We start from the raw sequence: 19,708 nt of genomic DNA on the forward strand, positions 1-19,708 counted from the left end.
GGCATCAAGGTCTTCCTGCACTGGTCTCCCAGCATTGCTGATTGCCAGACTACATTCCCGACTACGTGGAAAGGTAAAGGGAAGGGGAAAGAGATCTGGAGGGGAGGGGTTGGTGATCATCAGAGTTAAAGGACATTGATTTCATTGATAAAAATTATACTGACTGGTCGGAATGGCCATCATTAAAATGTCTACAAATAATAAATGCTGGAGAGGGTGTGGCAAAAAAGGAACCCTCCTACACTGTTGGGGGGAACGTAAATCGGTGAAGCCACTATGGAGAACAATATGGGAGCTCCTTAAAAAACTAAAAATAGAGTTCCTGTATGATCCAGCAATCCCACTCCTGGGCATATATCCAGAAAGGACGAAAACTCTAAGTCGAAAAGATATGTGCTCCCCATGTTCACTAGCACTATTTACAATAGCCAAGATACGGAAGCAACATAAATGTCCATTCATAGATGAATGGATAAAGAAGATGTGGTATTTATATTCAATGGAATATTACTCAGCCATAAAAAAAGAATGAAATGCTATTTGTAGCAACATGGATGGACCTAGAGATTATCATACTAAGTGAAGTAAGTCAGAGAAAGACAAACATCATGTGATATCACTTATATGTGGAATCTTAAAAAAATGATACAAATGAACTTATTTACAACACAGAAATAGACTCACAGACATAGAAAACAAACTTATGTTTACCAAAGGGCAAAAGAGGGGAGGGGGATAAATTGGGAATTTGGGATTAACAGATACACACTACTATACATAAAATAGATAAACAACAGGGACCTACTGTATAGCACAGGAAACTATATTCAATATCTTGTAATAACCTCTAATGGAAAAGAATCTGAAAAGGAATATATACACACACACACACACATATATATATATATATATATATAACTGAATCACTTTGCTGTACACCTAAAACACTGTAAATCAACTATACTCCAATTTTTAAAAATCACATTGAAATTTCTTCTAAGAAATGGTTCATGAAATCAAAATCCCTTCATCAGCTTAGATGGCATCCTTGTATGTATGGAGGCCTGCGTGTCTGCCTTGCTGGCAATGTCACCAAAAACCCTGTTGACTTTCTTGACTGATGTCTATGCCTAAAGGGAACACTGACATTTCCACTCTTTGGCTGTAACCTAGTAACATAGTAGAGACTCCACAGTGCCTGTGTTTGATTATGCAACTCCAAACCAGGTTGGATTTTCTTCATCTGGGAGACAAATGAAGTACTCGATTTCCATTAAGGGAGAATGTTCAGAACCCTTGAAATATCTCTCTAGAGTCACCAATGAGCTGAAGAAATGGCCTGAAAGTGACAAGGACAGAAGAGAGGGTCTCCCATCACATGCGATCCATCAGGGAGGCTCTAAATTCCTACTGGCTAAAGGTGGTCCACAGACCAGCACCATCAGAAGCATCTGGGGACTTGTTAAAAATGCAGAATGTCAAGTCTGACATCGCCTACCAATCCCTAGGTGTCTTTCACGTGATTCTACGCACATTCATGTTTAAGAAGCATTGTTCTTACTCTCTATTCCAACAGGTACAGATTATTTTCTTGAAAATGTTCACATGATACCTCCATTGAAAACTGCCTATCTTACTCACAGCCATTTATGCTAAGCTAACCTAGCCAGAAGCTCCATCCAAAGTCCTCCTAGAGATAAAGTTTATTCTCCATTAAATTCTCTGAAGTTCTCCAGCAATGCCGACGGTGTGAAGAACTTCTTAGGAGTTTCCTTCTAAATTAGCCAATGCTGCTGGTATTCCTGGTCTAATCGTTCTCCAAGTGAACAAAAAACCTGATTTTACAAGCCAGTGGAGCAGAGTCTCTCTTGGCTAGAAGAATGAGTCTCAGAGAGTGTGTTTTATTTCTTCATTAGTGTGCCGTCACAGTGAGCGATCACTAAACTCAGGGCTGCATAAGAATGTTGGGGTTAAAGACAGCATAATGAACAAAGAAGTCCCTGATTATCATGGCTGTCAGCACAAGGGAATTGGGTTTGTCACCTGGCTTAACCAACTGGGAAGAACTGATTAGAGGCTGGAAGCACTTTGAAAGGATCCCTGAGGTTTACGTTCCTTCCCATCCCCACATCTTGTCAAGAGAAGCCGATAAAGCTGGGGGTGGGGCGAGGGGGAAGGGCTTCATTCTGTGGGTTATTTGATCAAGGGGTTCTCTGAGAAACTCCCACTGTCTTCTCTATTGAAAAATCTACTACCGCACTGTCCAATGGAACTTTCCGTGATCGTAGAAATATTCTATAGCAGTGCTGTTCAGTATGGTCACCGCTAGCCACATGTGGCTATTGAGCCCTGAAATGTGGCCATTAAAACAGTCACGTGTGCCTCGTGGCTACTGTCTTGGATAATGCAGGTCCACTGTATTCACCAGGATGGAAGAAATCTAGAAGGAGAGCCGTAGGCTAGAACAGATTCTAATTCTGCTGTTTAATTTACTAGTCTATCTGTTAGCAAAATATGGTCACCTCCCAGATTACCCCTATCTCAAAGAGGTCTTAAAGAGTCTTATGTAGTTAATATTTATTAAATTAAAAAATAAAACTTAAAAATTCAACTCTGTAGAGAAGTGGTCTCAACCTTGTCTGTACAGTAGAATTATGGGGGCAACTTTTGAAAATACTGATGCCTCAGTCCTAACCCCAGAGCTTCTGGAGTACAGTACAGCCATTGGTAATTTAATCAGGTAGTCAAGTGAGAAAATCCCTTTAGAGGGGCAGTGAGATGCACTGGCTGTCTGCTGTGGAGGTCATTTGGGGAAGGAAGTGACCAGCTGGGGATAAAAGAAGAGAACAAACATTTTTTAGATCCCTACCATGTGCCAGACCTTTGCAAATATCTTCTTGTTTAATTCTTTTTTTTTTTTTTAATATTTATTTATTTATTTGGCTGCTCCGGGTCTTAGTTGCAGCATGCGGGATCTTCATTGCCACATGAGGGATCTTTAGTTGAGGCATGTGGGCTCTTTTAGTTGCAGCATGCAGGATCTAGTTCCCTGACCAGGGATTGAACCCAGACTTCCTGCACTGGGAGCACGGAGTCTTAACCACTGGACCACCAGGGAAGTCCCTTCTTGTTTAATTCTTAAAACCACCTCACAGGTAGACAGTGAGAATCCCATTTTATAGATCAGTAAACTGAGGCTTGGAGAGATTAAATAGACTCTCAGGTGTGTGGTATTAACATCAGCACTGTGTTTCCTCTTAACTCAGAGCCGGAGAGATACAATAAATGCAATGATCTTGTTAGGAAAGTGTTAAGGATCACATATTGCTTTGGTATTTTCATGGGTCTCTTATTAATGACACAAAAAGCCACCTCTCTTACGTTGTTGAAAACAATCTCTGAAAAATGCAAAAGTTACTTTCATGTTAAAACTTTCAGGTCTACCCATAGGCTAAAATCAATATTTTCTTTCTCTCATTTGCGTAGTCAAGGTAAAGCTAATAATTTACTCTTACAGAAACATACAACTCCAAGGGTTCAGAAACCACTTTTCCACATATGGTAAACATACCAGTAACTCAGGCATGTAGCAACCTTTGGGGTCTCCCTAAACTCCCACATAGCAAGCTGCAGCAATTAAGTGATTGGCCCATGGCCCCCTAGAATGCTAGATAACAGATGAGAATCATAAGACTAAAAATACCTGGGAGAAAAAGCCAGGTTGTCTTGCCATCAGAGGTGAATTTTATGAGGTTCACAATCAAGCCCCAGCCTAGAGAAGACTTATCTATATGGAAAGTAGGTGTTGGACTGCATGATGCAAATTGAGGGCAATTATCACATGGTCGTCCCACTATATTTCCCTTTGAGCTTGCTATTGTGCCCTAAAATCACAACTGGAGAAATGTTGGTAGTGGGTGTGGATGGAGGAGGAGAGTTTATTATTAAACTAATTGCACACAATGGAACATTAGAGAAGAATATTTAGATTGGAAAAGAAACAGGCTGGGACTTGAGCATATCAAATATACGTGGCATCCAGAGAAAGTACTTAGTCTATGGAAGGAACAGAAAAAGAAGATGAGGAAATCTTTGTCCAGTTATGTTTACAACTAAGCCTGGCCCTAATATACTCCTTCCCTCTGGAAATTTGTGCATGAGCTAGGGAAGAGGGCAAGAGTGCCTCCCAATAAATAGAAACTGTGTGAGTCTTCTGGTGTTGCAGCACCATCACCAAGCTGGGGTGGAGTCTTGGTCACGACCCCTAACATCTCTGAGCTGGCAGTTACCTCACCTCTAAAATAAAGATAATGTCTATCTCGTAGATTGTTATCATATGAGCCCTATGATAAAGTTAATCAAAAGTGCCTAATGCATTACCTGGGTATAATGATAAAATGGTTGTTGTAGTTATTATGACAATAATTATTATCCTCTCTGGTTATGAAATGAACTCCTGAGGGTACAGAAATTTCAGTACAAATTTGGGATGGCCCTGAAGCTTCTCCACTCACTCCTTTTAAAGGTGGTCCTTGACTGGGCTAGACAATGGCCCCCCAGCTGACCCAACTGACTCCAAACCAGAAAAAAAACTGCTATTTGCAGTGATGCTTACAGGCCAGCCGAGATGGAATGTACAGCAGTTAAGGAACAAAATAATGAAAGTCCTAATGACAGTAAAAGCTAACATCTATCAAGTAGCATGATTTTATGCATTTTACATAGTATGTAAATAACATGAGGGTACTGAGTAGCAACAACCATGAGGGAGGTACTATTATTAGCCCATTCTACAGATGAGGAGACTGAGACTTAAAAGGCTAAATAGTCATTTGGGTACTAAATGGTGGGCTGGGAAGCAAAGCCAAAACCTGTGGAAAGCTCCTGTGCCTGGCCACTCAACTCTGTCCCTCCAAACACAGGCTCAGTCAATGAGAACACAGGGGTAGAATACCTGGGCCCACCACTCCCTGTTCTGGTCAAGGTCATAGCCATTGCAGGGTCTATGAATCCCACAGTATGCATGAAAGGAATGTCAACCCCCAGAAACACTGTCCGTATAAAGTGCGAGAAAGGAGTTCTTTATTCCCCTGCATACCGAGGTACCAACCCCATCCATTCCTTAACCCAGCATGTGTTCAGTGCCTATCGTTAAACAAGCACTTATTAGGATCCAGGTCTAAATGTTATGAACACAAAACTATGAGGAAAGAAGGAAGAAGGGTAATGACATTGCAAGCTATCACATCAGTGCACAGAACTGAAACCACTTGCCCACATGTGATCCCATCCTATACCTGTTTCCCTTGCAGCTGTCACGCTTCCCCAAGAGTCCTAGATGAAACGGTAAAGCCGTTTATAAATTCCAGTCTCAGCTCTAATTACACTGTCAGACAACCCCTGAATGTTCAATCTCTGCTCCACCAAGTCGTCTGTTAGCAGCTGTGCATTTTGAAGGCGACAAACTCAGTGAGAAAGAGCCTTTCTTTTCCTAAGGATTGCCCCTGCTCTGACTGAGAAAAGATGCATGTTTCATTTCATTTGCCCCCTGCATGGTTATCCTGGGAGAAGGCCTGGCAGTGCCCTGCTAGGTGGAAATGAAAGCTGTTGGCATCTAAGAAACGGGAGATGAGCATACAACTTACGGGTGCAGGGCATGGAGGCGGCATCGTTGTCGGCTCTGAAAAAGCCTCGGTCACAGGTGCACGATGTGGCTCCTTCCCAGACAGAATAGCTGTGTGGGGGACACTTGGCACAGCTGGCGTCCGTGGACAGGGCCTTGTAATATCCAATTTTGCAAGCTAAAGGAAAGCAGAAAAAAAAAAAAAATCAACATAAACCCCTGATAACATAGCAAAGCGAAATGTTACCTCCTTGATTCAGAAGACAGGAGACATTTTTGCTAATCACTAGTGAGCATCTGGCTTGAGATGCAGGTAAAACAACCCAAAACATTTGTTGATAACAGTCACTCTTTAAGAGCCATTAACATTACGGTCAGGTGGCAAAGCCCTGTGGAAAAAAATTTCTTAAAACCGGTTGTGTCAATAAAAGCACAGCTAAAGTTTACCCAGCGCTTCCTACATGCTTATATGCAGGATGCCGTTTGATCCTTACAGCGCCCCTTTTCCACAGGCACTGTTACTAGTCTTACCTTGGAAATGAGGAATACCAGCTTTGAGCGGTAAACTGTCGGCACCAGACCGTGCATCTGGTAAATGTCAGGGACCAGCTTTGACTGCAAGTGTTCGGCCCCCAAAGCCTGTACTCTTGGCCCCATGCTATGGAATCTGACAGCATGGTTTTGAACCAAATAGTTGGAAGTGTATCCCAGCGCCAACAAAAAATTGGTAGGTGATTATTTCCTAATTACGCTCAGCTACAGACAGAACCAAAGTGAAAGACCAACAGAAGCAACCAAGCATAAAAGAAAAGAGTTGGTAAGACGTGGATCATGATTTCAGGGGAAAGTAATATAAACTACCCACAGTAGATTCTGGAATATAATATGTACAGATTTTTTTTTTTTAAGATTGGCAGATGTTTTGCGTTCATTTTCAAATTCATAAAACCCTCATGTTTCCCCCTTCCTCCATTTTTCCAACACCGCCTTCCCTCTGCACACACGGCCCAAGTGGCTGGTGGAGAAAACATGGGCCATATAGTTCCTTATGCACCTGACACGCTTTCCATGACCTCATCTTTACAAACATCACACTGACACCGAGGACTGCTTCGACTAATGTGGAAAGACTCAATAATTCTGGGAAATCTCACAATAAATAATAATTAATAGCGTCTTTCTCTCCCTTTCTTTTCTCCCCTATGCCCTTCAAGATCACCTCCCAAGTCTGTCTCAACCTCAAATAAAAATTGACCGACACCATCCGTATTAAACCCACAGTGACAAGGCCATTAAAAATAAAGTTATTTTATAAGACCAGAGGTACCATAAAAATGTGACAGTTACCCACAGTCTTTCCAGTATGATTCATTCTCAGTTTTCTCCATTTATCACACACTTTGGGTATTTCTATACTATCAGAAATATCAGCTGGGAGAAGGGCCTTTTCCATCAGCGTGACCACCGCAAGAGACCAACCGCGCCAGCAATCAGCAGATTTTACTCAAACCAGTAGATAAAAAGAGATCCACAGAACTGTGTGATTCCCTGAGGAGATATGGCCACGTTCCCTGTCTCGTTACTCATCCATCAAACATCCGTACGGCTTCCAGTTGAAGTCTGTTCCCCCGTCCAGCACATCCTGTTGGTATTTTCTTAATCATGCTCTGGTAACGGCAAGCGGAAAGGCAAGCGGAAACGGAGTTCAGCAGAAGCTCCAGAAAAGCACACAGTTACTTCACCATTATTAACTAAAGTTGTTTATGGAATTTCCTTTAACGAGCCAAAACTTTATGGCGTGTGGAGCACCGACGATAAAAGCGCTCGGAGATCAATCTCTCCCTTATTTGCTTTTGGCTGTCACTGGACCGGAGCATCTTAGAAAAACAAGTTGCTCCAATGACTATGACTGAGATTTATGTGTCTCAAGTTTATACACATCATATCATTAGATAAGGTTCAACATGCAAGGTGCTTCTTGGTCACGCTTAAGATGGCCCTAGGGTTTCGATTAAAATCAAAAACTCTGGCTTTGGCAGGTAGAAGCACCGAGGGTCAAACTTGGTCTTCCCACTTCAAACACAATGAGTCCTTGAACTTGACACAAACCCACTGGGTCTCCTGTCTCACTCAGTCAGTCACAGCCCACAAAGGAAACTTGAGGAAACCTGGTGGCTCGGGGCTGGGATGGCCAAGAAGGAATAAATTGCTTTTATTTTTTCACATCTGGATGTTGGAGGAAAACTTTCCACGGTCCTGCCTAATCCTTGTGCACCTTCGTTTCATCAGGCATCAAAATGTAAAAACTCACAGTGGGAGTAGGAGATTGACAACAAAATTGGCCTATGATTGATTCATTGCCATGTGAAAACAGAACACATTCAAAAACTTGTTAAGAAAAAAAAAAAAAGCATTGCTATTTCCTCCACTTCTATTCCAATAAGACTACTTCCAGTTAAAGAATTGGATTCCTAGTTCACAAAAATCAAATTGAAGGATATCTTGAATTTCCTAAAGTACAAAAATTAGTTGAGTATATACATGTTTATTTAAGGGAGAAATGAGTTTTCAATTTTATACTTCTTTTCTGTTTCCTTGAAGCTAGTATATTAATGTTACCAAGAGTAAGTATTTGTGAATTCATTTGGAGAATACAGAGTTTTATATCTATTTGGGAAATTGAAGGCTGCTGTTCTTTAAGCACACTATTTTTACTCTCTTTTCCTCTTGCTTTTACAAGCGCAAGCAGAAAACACAGAATTGGCATTGTGCTATTCTCAGCAACCCTCGCTACCCTTAACACATTCTTGTGTCTTCAACTACATTAAGACCATGTTATTAATATTTCAGGATTCTTAGGAAGGATCTCTCAAAATACAGTAGTGGTTTTTCATGCACACAGCCATTTTGCTGCCTACATTCAAAATGACCTTCTAAATTGATGGCTAAGTACATTTCTTTGCTCTGTGTGGTTCACAGCCTTGCAGCGTTTGGTGCATGAATGTGTAAGTACATCCCATATTTAATCACCATTTATTTGCATCTTAAAATCTTCACTACATCTTTCATTCTAAACAAAACCCCCATGAAACGTGTATAGCAAGCATTGACACATGTTATGATTTTCCGTCATTCTCTTTTGGGTGAAAACCATTACACTGTAATTTTGAATGATAGTGACTTGGTAAGCAAGTTTGGAGAGAGCCAAACTGCACACCCAAGACACGCCTTCCTTCTGCCCCATTGCTGGTGAGGGTTCACTAGATGGGGTACAGAGAAGGAGTGCCTTACTTGACCTTTCAAATATGCCATTGTGGGAAGATTAATTCACATGTGCCATGCAAAACTCTGAATTCTTTTCCTTTAGCTTTGCCTTAATTAGTTCTTTCTGCTGACTTTAAATAAAAGAAGATAAATGAGGACAAAGAAGAGAAAGAAAAACTTTTCTTTCATTGGCTCACCCACTACTATAATGAGGTTGTATTTTAGGATAGTCTTCTGTAGAAGTTTCTTTGTGGAATATTTAAATATAACTACTTTTGGTTAAAAACAAAAACAAAATGGTTCTTAAGGCAAGGCAGTATCTTCAGGAATTCTTGGTGTATAGATGATTTGCATGAGGTGTAATGCCCAATTTCAGGAACTAGTGAAACCTACTCTTAAAAGATATTATATATATATAGATGTTTGGTCATTTTTCTGCTTTTTAGAGAAATACAGAAAGATTGATCGCACCTGACTGCCTTTATAGTTCACGTTTAAACTAATTTAGTTTGTAAAAATAGCCACTAATAATATCAATTGTGATGATACATCAAATATTCGTTGAGCATTTATGGCGTTTACACGCAAATGAAAAAACTGAGGGTTTTAAGTAACTTGCCCAAGGTCACAGAGCTAAGTGGTGGAGCCAGCATCAGGTTCTTCTAAAAGTTTTTATGTAATTACACAGGGTTAAGACTGACTTCTAGCAAAATGTGACACTGATATAATTGAGTGGAGGGGAAGTACGGGTGGTCCCAACTTCCATGTGTCCCTCCAGCGCACCAGGTTGCTGCCTCGGTCAACCACACGTCTGTGACCCACTTTCCAGGTCCACACTGTCCAGAGTAACTACTGGCCACAAGCGGGCCCTGAGCGCTTGAAACGGGAGTGGTCCGAATTGAGACAAACTGTAAATGTGAAATACACAGGAGATTTCAAAGACTTAGTACTCAAAAAGGAGAACTATCTTATTAATAATTTTTATATTGATTACATATTGAAGCAACATTTTGGATATAATGAGTTAAATAAAATACCACTAAATTTAATTTCACCTTTGAAACTTTACATTTTTTAATGTGGCTACTAAAAATCTTAAAATCATCTGTGTGACTTGCACTGTATTTCTATTGAACAATGCTATGCTAAAGTCTGGACTCTGAAGTCCAGACTTAACACACACACACACGTGTGTGTGTGTGTGTGTGTGTGTGTGACCACACACAGGCACTCTTGCAAATGCTGGGTGCTGACAGTGATGGGGGATGGGCCTTTACTCAAATTTACCCCGAGCCCACCTCTGGGAGGCTGATTCACTTCTATTTAAGCACTGCTCTCAGGCAGCTGGCTAATTTGAGAAAACCTAATTTGTGCTAAAGTACTAACAAATAAACATTAATGTGTTAAAAATTACCTTCCTGGGTAACAAATTTGCATTTTAATTTGGAGTCTCCAGAAGGTTAAAGATGAAATTCCAACAGTGGCTCCCTTGGGGCAATCTGAGCCATTTATGCAAACTGGTCCAGGGGGAACATTTGGCTCTGGGAGGCCTGTGGGTCCCTCTACCCTCATCATGTGGGTAGGATATTAGGCACACACTTCCAGACGGGTACTATGGGGAACTCTGCCTTTGGTGTACTGGATATACAGTATTTTCAGTACGCTTAGGAATTTATTTTAGAAATATCAAAGTTGCGTAATGGCCATTATCAAATTAGTTTCTGATTAACTGTTCACTTGCTAGACTGTATATTATATGAATAACATAAAGAGTTTTTCCTAAGGGGAAAACACTCTGTCAAAGAGAGTTTCTGGGGGCTTCCCTGGCGGTCCAGTGGTTAAGACTCTGTGCTCCCAATGCAGGGGACACAGGTTTGATCCCTGCTCAGGGAACTAAGATCCCGCATGCTGCATGGTGAGGCCAAAAAAAAAAAAATTTAAAAATTTAAAAAAATAAAATGTATAAAAAAATTAAAATAAAAACTAATATAAAATAAAATGAGGTCTCTAAAGAAGGTTTCTGCTTTCAGGTTTTTGCAGAAATGTGCAATCCCCAGCCATCTTTGGGGAAGTTGTGAACATCAACAGATCCCCCGTAGTACAGATGGGAAAACTGAGGCAGAGAGGTTAACGATCTGCCTAAGGCAGGGTTGGTTTTCTAACCCAGGCAGTGTAGCTTAACTTATAAATCAGGCTTATAGATCTCCTCATGCTTTTCAAATCTACAGGGTAAAGATGGACAATTGTTACAGGGAAATGGGGCTCTGCTTTGGGACCATCCAACTATTCCATTCATAAATAGCAAAACACTGGCAAAACCACACTGTGCCAGTAACTGCATTCCACGACTGGTTTTCCTGATATGTGTTGGAAAAAAAAAAAATGGAAATTGAGTTTTTTAAGGAACCTTAGAGATCATCGAATCCAGGGCCGAGCAAACATTTCTGTAAAGCGCTAGATAGTAAATAATTTAGGCTTTGCAGGCCAAGAGGAAGACCAAGGATATTAAGAAGGTAATTATATAACAAGATAAAATTCTAAGAAATTTCTACAAAATTTTTTATTGATGAAATTCAGAATATAATAGTAACAATTAAGTGCTATTTATTAATGAGAAGAATGGAATTCCTATCTGGAGGGATAATATTTCACTTAATTGGAGTTCAAAAAAAGTGTGCCTTATTATCAAATTGATTGCAAATGTCATCTATAAAAATCATTCTTAGCTCTCAGACCATAAAAAACAGATGTCAGGCCTGGGGGTCATACTTTGCCAACATTAAATCTAGTCCAACACACTCATTTTCGAGATGAATGACTTGCCCACCATTCCTTCTAGAGCATGCCAGGATCAAGTCTGGAATCTAAGGTTCCTTGATCTCTGTTACCCTGTAGTGTCTCCCTGAGTTCCAAGCAGTTACTAATCAGAGAAGTGATGGAATGCAGAAACAAAGGAAAAGCAGTTAAGCAAGATAGCTTGAACAATAGTTCAGAGATAAAACAGAGCCCTAGTTGTTCCTCAAGGGCTATACATGACAAGGGCTCCTCAAGGGCTATATATGACAATCTGATAGACATCTTTGAGTTCAGTAGGAACTATGACGCCCACCCAGGTGGTAAATAGTAACTACAATGAGACCCCAGACTGGTTGGAATCAGAAAGTTGATGATTAAGATTCCTGGAACACCACCCTGTTACCTCATCACTAACCAATCAGAAGAAAGTCATATATCCTGCAGCAGTCACCCCAAATGTTGCCTTTAAAAACCATTCCCTGAAAGCCAATTTAAAGTGAATGTACATATTATAGTACTGAGTCAAATTAGTTTTCCGGTAAGATGGTTGGTGGCAAGCTTACTCTTTTGCAGCAATGGTAAGAAAGTGATGTAGCCTGACTTGGGGGCTGATGTACTTATTAAATGAGACAATACCTAGGCAGTGAAGCACAGTGCCCGGTCTGTACTAACTACTCATTAAAAGGGTAACATATTATTACTACAGTGGGATATAACAGGCTGCAAATGTGCAGATAATCCATATATATATTTTTTAAAATAAATAAATAAAACTCAAGTTTTTGTTTTGTTTTTGAACAGAACTGGATATAATTTCAAAAACACTATGAGATAACGTGTTCGTTGTTTTATTTCCTTTGTTAACATGATGTGAAAAACCCTGGATTGAATTCTGTCTCATAGCATCGGCAACTTATTTAGTGATCATACACAAAATAGGTTTCAGGTAAAGTTTTATTTTTATTTTAAAAATATGTAAGAACATTTTTAAAATTAAGTAAATTATTGGATTGGGTTTTGAGGTTTCTTTTTTCCATCAATAGTTTATGATGCAGACCATCTCTTTCAGCAAACCACAGTTCCATCCTATTCTCTACCCTCCAGCTCCTTCCATTGTTTCCACTCTTATCTTGGAACTAGCTTTCATAAAAAATAGACAAAGGGGAAGAAAATGACAGAAAAAATCTACACCGAAAATTGACTTGCTCTTTCAAGAACAGAATGCGGGATAATTCCATAAATAGGTAGGTAATTCTAAAATGTCAGATGCAGACAGTTTTCACATAAGATGCAGTAAATCCTCTAGAAGCAAGTTCACATAAAGCCTGCTAAATTTAAATTAACTCCATAAAAATTATTGAACACAAGTAAAAAGAATGCAATGGAGAAATAACTTATTATTTTCCCTGCTTGCCTCAAAAACACACAGTCTAATTATTTGAGGAGCTATTTGTCTTTGGTAAACTTGGAGGGAGTCAACGTGAACAGAAGAAATTCCAAAGAAGACAAAGTTCAACTAAACATGGAAAAGAAGAAAATGAATTAGTAGATTCAGCATATTAATAAGGCATAATTCCATTGCCAGAAACTGCTTTAAAAAAGCCTTCCTCTGTATGTATGTAAAGGTACTGACCTGAATGTACGTTGCTAGCTCCAAGCTCTGGCTACATCAGTTTGGGATTCTCTCTCATGGGGGAATTTTTAAGGGCTCCAACAAAGGCAATTAGGTTTCCAAATTTAGATGTAAGTGACTTGAGAGATAGGACAAATAAAGGGCTTCAGTGTTTTTGAAAGAGACAGAATCTATTCTGATCTAAAGCCCAGAGGTTGCTACCAGAATTGACCACAATGAGGCTAGAAACTTTAACTTAGTTTGATCTTTACAATTTTCTCTAAGATGGGAGTTAACATGAATTTATAATAAATCAGAATAGAGCATTGCTAGAAACAAATAAGTTATTTCAATTTTATAGGGGGTAACAATTTTAAAATAGAAGGCAGCACAACAAACTGTAATCACTCTATATATGTGTATATATATATATATATATATATATTTAATATGTAGTTTGTTAAATAAAGATTCTTTATTCTTCTAACCCTTGTTCTTATGCTCCCATTTAGGACACTGAAAATTTGCTATATTAAAAAAAAACAAATCATGGATTTCAATATTGCCTTGAAAAACAATGAGACTATTTCAAGGAAACAATCTAATCCCCAGAGCTCTACAAATTTTGTGGATCTTTTCCTTTTATTTCATACTAAATTTCACATATCAATGACCGTGACTTTCTTTGATAAAATTTGAGATTAATGATTGATTTTTTTCAATTTATTGATCGTATCGAAGATATAAACTTGCATGGTTGAGCAGAACTTAATTGAATGATTTATAATAATGTTTTTAAGGCTTTGGCAAAATTTAAGTTTATCTGCTTTTCTAGTATGTAAAAGTTTATATTAGGAAAGGAAATAAAGTTAAAAATCACAAATGTCTCCAATATAAAGGAAAAAAAGTCAAGAAAAACAAAAACTTTAAGATGAGCTAAACATACAAAGTGTTTAATCACGGCTTTAAAAAAAATTTTTTTTATTATTTTTTTTTTTTGGCTGTGCCATGCAGCTTGTGGGATCTAAGTTCCCCGACCAGGGATTGAACCTGGACCCTGGCAGTAAAAGTGCCGAGTCCTAACCACTGGGAATTTCCTAATCATGTTTTTAAAAACACCTAATCCCTGCCTTGAACTTGAATATAAAATTACTGAAAATATATGGGAATATCATAAGTGCAGCTATATAGGCTCTATCCTCACCACTGATAGTACATTAATCACAGTGATGGCATGCGACTCTGAAGCCATTAACACCGCACTTGATTACCCCTGACATTTCAGAGAGGGACCAACTTTCCAATGAGCTGTGCTATCGCCTTCTTCGGCCTCTGATCTTTGGGGTACATAAAGACTAGTGGTTCGTTACACATCCACTGATTTCAAATAGGAGGTCAGAGCACTGAATAAAGGAAGCAGCTATGTTTTTTTCCGCTCCTCACACACTGAATTTCATACCTGAATCCATGGGATCAGCATCATTATGTAAAAAGATCATCCACCGGCAGGTATGCACACCTTTTCATTCATTCGGCCGTTCATGTTTTAGCAAACATTTATTAAGCATTATTATAATGTTTTTGTTAAGCCTTTATAGTAATAGTAACAATGACAGCAAGTATTCACTGAGCACATACTAAGCCCTAAGAAATCTGGGAAACGTGAAGCTGTTGCCTTCAGGAAGGGAGTACTCTGCTGCTCACGCTTCTATCTTAAGGACGCTCTCTGGCAGGGCTACCCGCAGGCTTCTATGGGGACCTTTCTTACGCACCTAACCCAAGGCTATCTGCTTATTTTTTTTGGCCACGCCTCGCAAGCATGCAGGATCTTAGTTCCCCGACCAGGGATGGAACCCGCGCCCCCTGCGGTGGAAGGAAGGAGTCTTAACCACTGGACCACCAGGGAAGTCCCAAGACTGTCTGCATATAGAAGGCACTGAGTAGAAAGATGGCATCTGTAAGAACAGGTGACCCCTGACTAGAATGTTCCTGAAGGAAAAACAGTTTGGCCAGGAAGCTGATTCTACCCGGAAGGAAATAAAACAGGAGTTAGTGATTGCCAGCCAGGAACAGATCACGGAAGTAGGCACTCTGGGTATTTACCAGGCTGATTTCGACAAGGCCCCTCTTTTTAGGGAGATCACAGCCCAATTGGAGGTTCTCTCATTAATTCTAGGTACATCCTATACTTGCTGTTTCTCCATTTAAAAGTAAAGATTGTAAAGACTGGGAATGAATGAAATATGTTCTGAAGCCAGGGTCAGACCAAGAGAAACACATGTTAAACAACTATTTGATTAACTCTGGCAGTGTCGCTGGTCATTGTCATCCAAACGACTTTACAGCCTGAGTTGTCACAAATCATGATTTATGTGGCTGAAATGACTACAGTAATAACTGCTCAGTGCCCCCCTCTTCTTTTTTGTTATGTTGATGGGGCCCAAGGAGCTCAGAAGAAGAAAAAGAAGCTTTAAAAGACTCACTGCTAACGTTATTAGGGATGCATTACAATTCTCTGCTGAGGTTTTGATCATGGGCCCCTTCACTGTTTACTTTTTTAATATTATCACACTGAGAATTTTTGGAGAGAGTTTTAAAATTCTGAGTACTCATGATTAAAAGGGGATTTATGTTGAACGGATATGAGCAGGTTAAACATTTGTTTTGTTTTTGGTATTGCATTAGTGGATTAGTGATTTTATATAACTATCTGCCAGCATTTAATATTACATGTGTTTGACTATTCCAACACTGCTCATGTCTGAGGAGAACAACAACAAAAAATTCCCAAGGAGCTCCTTGAAGAGTCCTAGTCTAGACCAAGTGAAATTCACGGGGCACGTGCACCGTCTGTGTTTGGTGCTGTATAGAGGCAATCTGAGAGATCAGAGCGAGAACCAGCAGACCAAACATCTGAGATCACTCGTGACTTCACTATTATATAAAATAGTGCTAGTACCAACTCACTCTCTCCCACTGACTCAGTTACACTCCTGCAAGCTTCAGGGGTGGGGTGGGTTTGATCCTTTAGCTAATGCATTTTCAGCCCATCAGGCTGACAGATGATGGTCCCAAGAAATCAGTTTAAATTGCTAGCAGGAATATGCAGCGTGACACTGAGAGTCCACGGGCACCCACCTTGACAAGGACGGACCAGCAACTGGTCAGGGCTTACCTGTGAGCTTTCTACAGGACCACTTGGACAAAAGGGAGGCTGGGCGCTGCACATTCACATGTCTGAGCTCCACAGCACTAGGACGATTTCTTTGCTTTCACCGGATCTCCTCTAATAAAAGCACAAAGGGCAGGCCTCTAGATGGTCCTTACAGCATGGCAGGTGGGGCTGGTCCCTCCCTCAGGGGCTCTGGGAGGTTCTCCTGCTGAAAGTGCTTTGGCAGCATCAGCTTTCTCTGTCAGCAGTTTGAATTCATGGGAAAGGGCAAGATGCCAAAAGTGCTTGCAGGTGAATTCTTTGTCCCTTTCAAGTGCATCTGACTTACACTGATGACTTATACAGGTGTTTATCTTTTGTTGGGAAGGATTATCAGTTAGGTCAGTAAAGCTTTTCCAGGTATAAATTATAAATCACAAACAGGGATGCCAGAGGAACTATCAAGTCATAATCTGTTCATTTGTATCTCATCCCAAATATCAAACACAAGCAATCACGATGAAAATTGATATTAATAAAAACAAAAACGAGACCATGATACTGACAAGTTCCCACAGTGCTGGGTCCTGAAGGAAGAGTGGGACAACTCTTGTTTGTAAAATATAGATGGGGTGACAGTGAGAGCCATTTAAAGCCAGCAGGAGAACAAATCAGGCTTATTGCCAAACACAAAAGAAATGAATTTCACTAACATAACCTAAATTCATCTCAGATGTACAAAAATCTTTATTGGTCCAAAACAAATTTCTGAACTAACCTTCAAAAATGATTATAAGCAGCATGGGAAACTGAAAACGTTTTTTAGGATTCTATTTACAAGATCGTAACCAACCTGGATTTTGGAAAATGGTTTAATTTCTTTGCTAATTACTCTTACTTTCTGTATATCACAAAGCAGTTGAAAAACATTAAAAGTCCTTCCACAGAGCCGTCAAAAGTAGATCAGTTTTGTGTCTGGAAAGCTGAGACCATGAGAAGACCTGTATTTTATTTATTAGAATAGAAAACTTTTTCCTCGCCCTGAGGCGGGATCATTTTGAATGAGGTTCAGATTTGAAGAAGTAAAAAAAAAAAAAGGATGAAGTCATAAATCCTCCTCCCAGAAGAGGAAAAAAAGAAAGCATTAAAAAAATTTGGCAGGTAGATGATCATCTCCATGAACAAAATGAAGCTTTTTTCCTCAAGGCTATGTCAAGGTTACACTTGGTATGTCAGAATTCATTCCTCGCGTATGTGTAAGTGCAGGAAGTGAATCCAGAGTCCAGGCTCTGTGGGGACCAGAGTGGGGTTCCGGTCCCAACATTTACCAACTGAAGGTCTCTGGGCCTCTGTTTCCTCTGAGGACACCAGACTACATAATTTATAAAATCTCTTTTTAAACTTCTAAAATTCTGGTCTATACTCCTCCCAGGATCTGAGAGACTCAATGATTCTGAAATAGCTAACATGTTTTCATAAACATTAAAGTCATTTATGGTTTGGTTCAAATGCTATTCAGCAAATGAGTCCAGTACATTCACCTTCCCTTCCAGGCCTGGTGTGGGCTCATCAGCAGAACTCAGGACCTGAGCTCGACCACTTACCAGCCATGGGTCTGAGTTACGGGCTTATCAGAACAACCCACTCCCCCCTAAATTCCTAACTTTCAACTCTTTATTGAACTTTCTCCTACCTGTCTTAGCAGAGATTTCTGAGTGTTCCTATGCTCCTTTGGCCACTTACTAAAATCAGAAAAGAGAACGAAGAAAACAAATGTCTTTTCTCTATGGCATCAAGGCTCACTCACTCCACATGTACAGTTGAGCAGCTGCATATGCCTGGCAGAGGGAGGGGATGACAGACAGGGCGTCTGTGCTTTGGAAGAGCACACACTCTAGTGGCTCGGATATAATTACAAGAGAGCAAAGTGGTAACACGAAAGAGACTGGGGAAAGGGCTTAGAGCAGGTGCTTAGGGAAAGCCTTTTACAGGTGACCCATGAGCTGGGCTCTGAACTAAGAAAGGGCCAGCAGATGTGAAGATTTTTGTGAGAAAAGCATTCCAGGGGAAAAAGGAAGTTGCAAAGGCCCCTGTTGAGGTGTGCATCCATTAGAGAAAAAGAACCGTCTCTAGGGAAATCTTGAGGAGGAAAGCCAACACTGAGCTCCAAGAGGCCAGCAGGGTGGAGATTTTTCAAAAGAGATGATGGTGACCTGGACCCGGGTAGGGATAAAGGAGCAGGGATCAGAGCTTGGGTTCCAAGTAAATGACATAAAGGACTCACTTTGATCTTCAGTGAGGTCACAAAATATTCCTGGATGTGGACTTAAGATACCAGACAAGTGACATAAGGAGAAAATTTTGGTTCTCCCCTTGGCTGTGTCCTTTGAAATGAGTCATGTCTAGATGTACCTGAGCAGACCGGGCCATCCCTCCCACCGCTGATGACGGAACACCTCCCACCAACACAGCAGTCTCTCGGAGGCTGGCAACCAGGCCCAGGCTTCCGACCACTTACGTACAGCAGGCATACCTTGAGGGCAGCTGCATGACAGCACCCACTGACTCTGAGGAGCCTGCCTGAGGGCCGGATTCCCAAGCGCAATGCAAACCGGAACCAGGAGTGCAACTGACAAGAATTTGTCAACAGCTACAGAAGTCAAGGAAGAGCCATTAGCTTTTGAGTGGACATTAGGCTGCTGTTGGTGTGGGCAGGCTCTGTGGGTTTTCAAGTGGGGTCTTTACTTTCCTGTTTCCGCACAGAGCTGACGTTGACCTAACTGGGAGACCGCAGATAGCTAGCTGGTTTCCAGAAAACTGAAAAAATGAGAGTAGAATTTTCAGATTTGGTACCATTCATACCCTTTTTTCCTGATAGTCCCTGTGATCATATAGCTCAGTCCTTAGCCTACAGTGCAGAACAGTCATCTTCAGCTTACAAGAAAAGAAGGGACTCCTGGGATGCCGGTACCAGCCACAAGGAAAGCCTCACTCTTGCAGACCCCCTCCTCAACCCCGCCTTCTGCACAAGTATCGTTCAGTAATGAACCGTGTGTTTAGAGGTTCCCGGCCCATCTCCCCCTGTAGAATGCATCCCTTAATCAGTAGCAGTAGTAAATGTGCCTATCCTGTTCGCGATGGAATCTCCAGCACTGCGTATAGCATCTTGGTAGCTGTTCATGACATATTGGTAGGCTGGATAAATGGACGGATGAATTGCCTTTAGCATCTAAACCTTGATGACCAGCTCTAGAAGGCTGGA

The 19,708-nt window shown here is 40.6% G+C and overlaps 1 protein-coding gene across 2 annotated transcripts in view; it reads right to left on the reverse strand.

The window, feature by feature from the left end:
- Positions 1-19,708, reverse strand: part of EPHA4 (EPH receptor A4) — a 217,227-nt gene that overhangs the window by 148,463 nt on the left and 49,056 nt on the right. For both annotated transcript variants that reach the window (XM_082466376.1, XM_082466377.1), the window contains exon 4: positions 5,646-5,801. In XM_082466376.1, the coding sequence (XP_082322502.1) occupies positions 5,646-5,801 (156 nt within the window). The remainder of the gene's footprint in view (positions 1-5,645; positions 5,802-19,708) is intronic.

This window comes from Balaenoptera physalus (genome assembly GCF_965194825.1).
Source record: "Balaenoptera physalus genome assembly, chromosome: 6".
Taxonomy (NCBI): domain Eukaryota; kingdom Metazoa; phylum Chordata; class Mammalia; order Artiodactyla; family Balaenopteridae; genus Balaenoptera; species Balaenoptera physalus.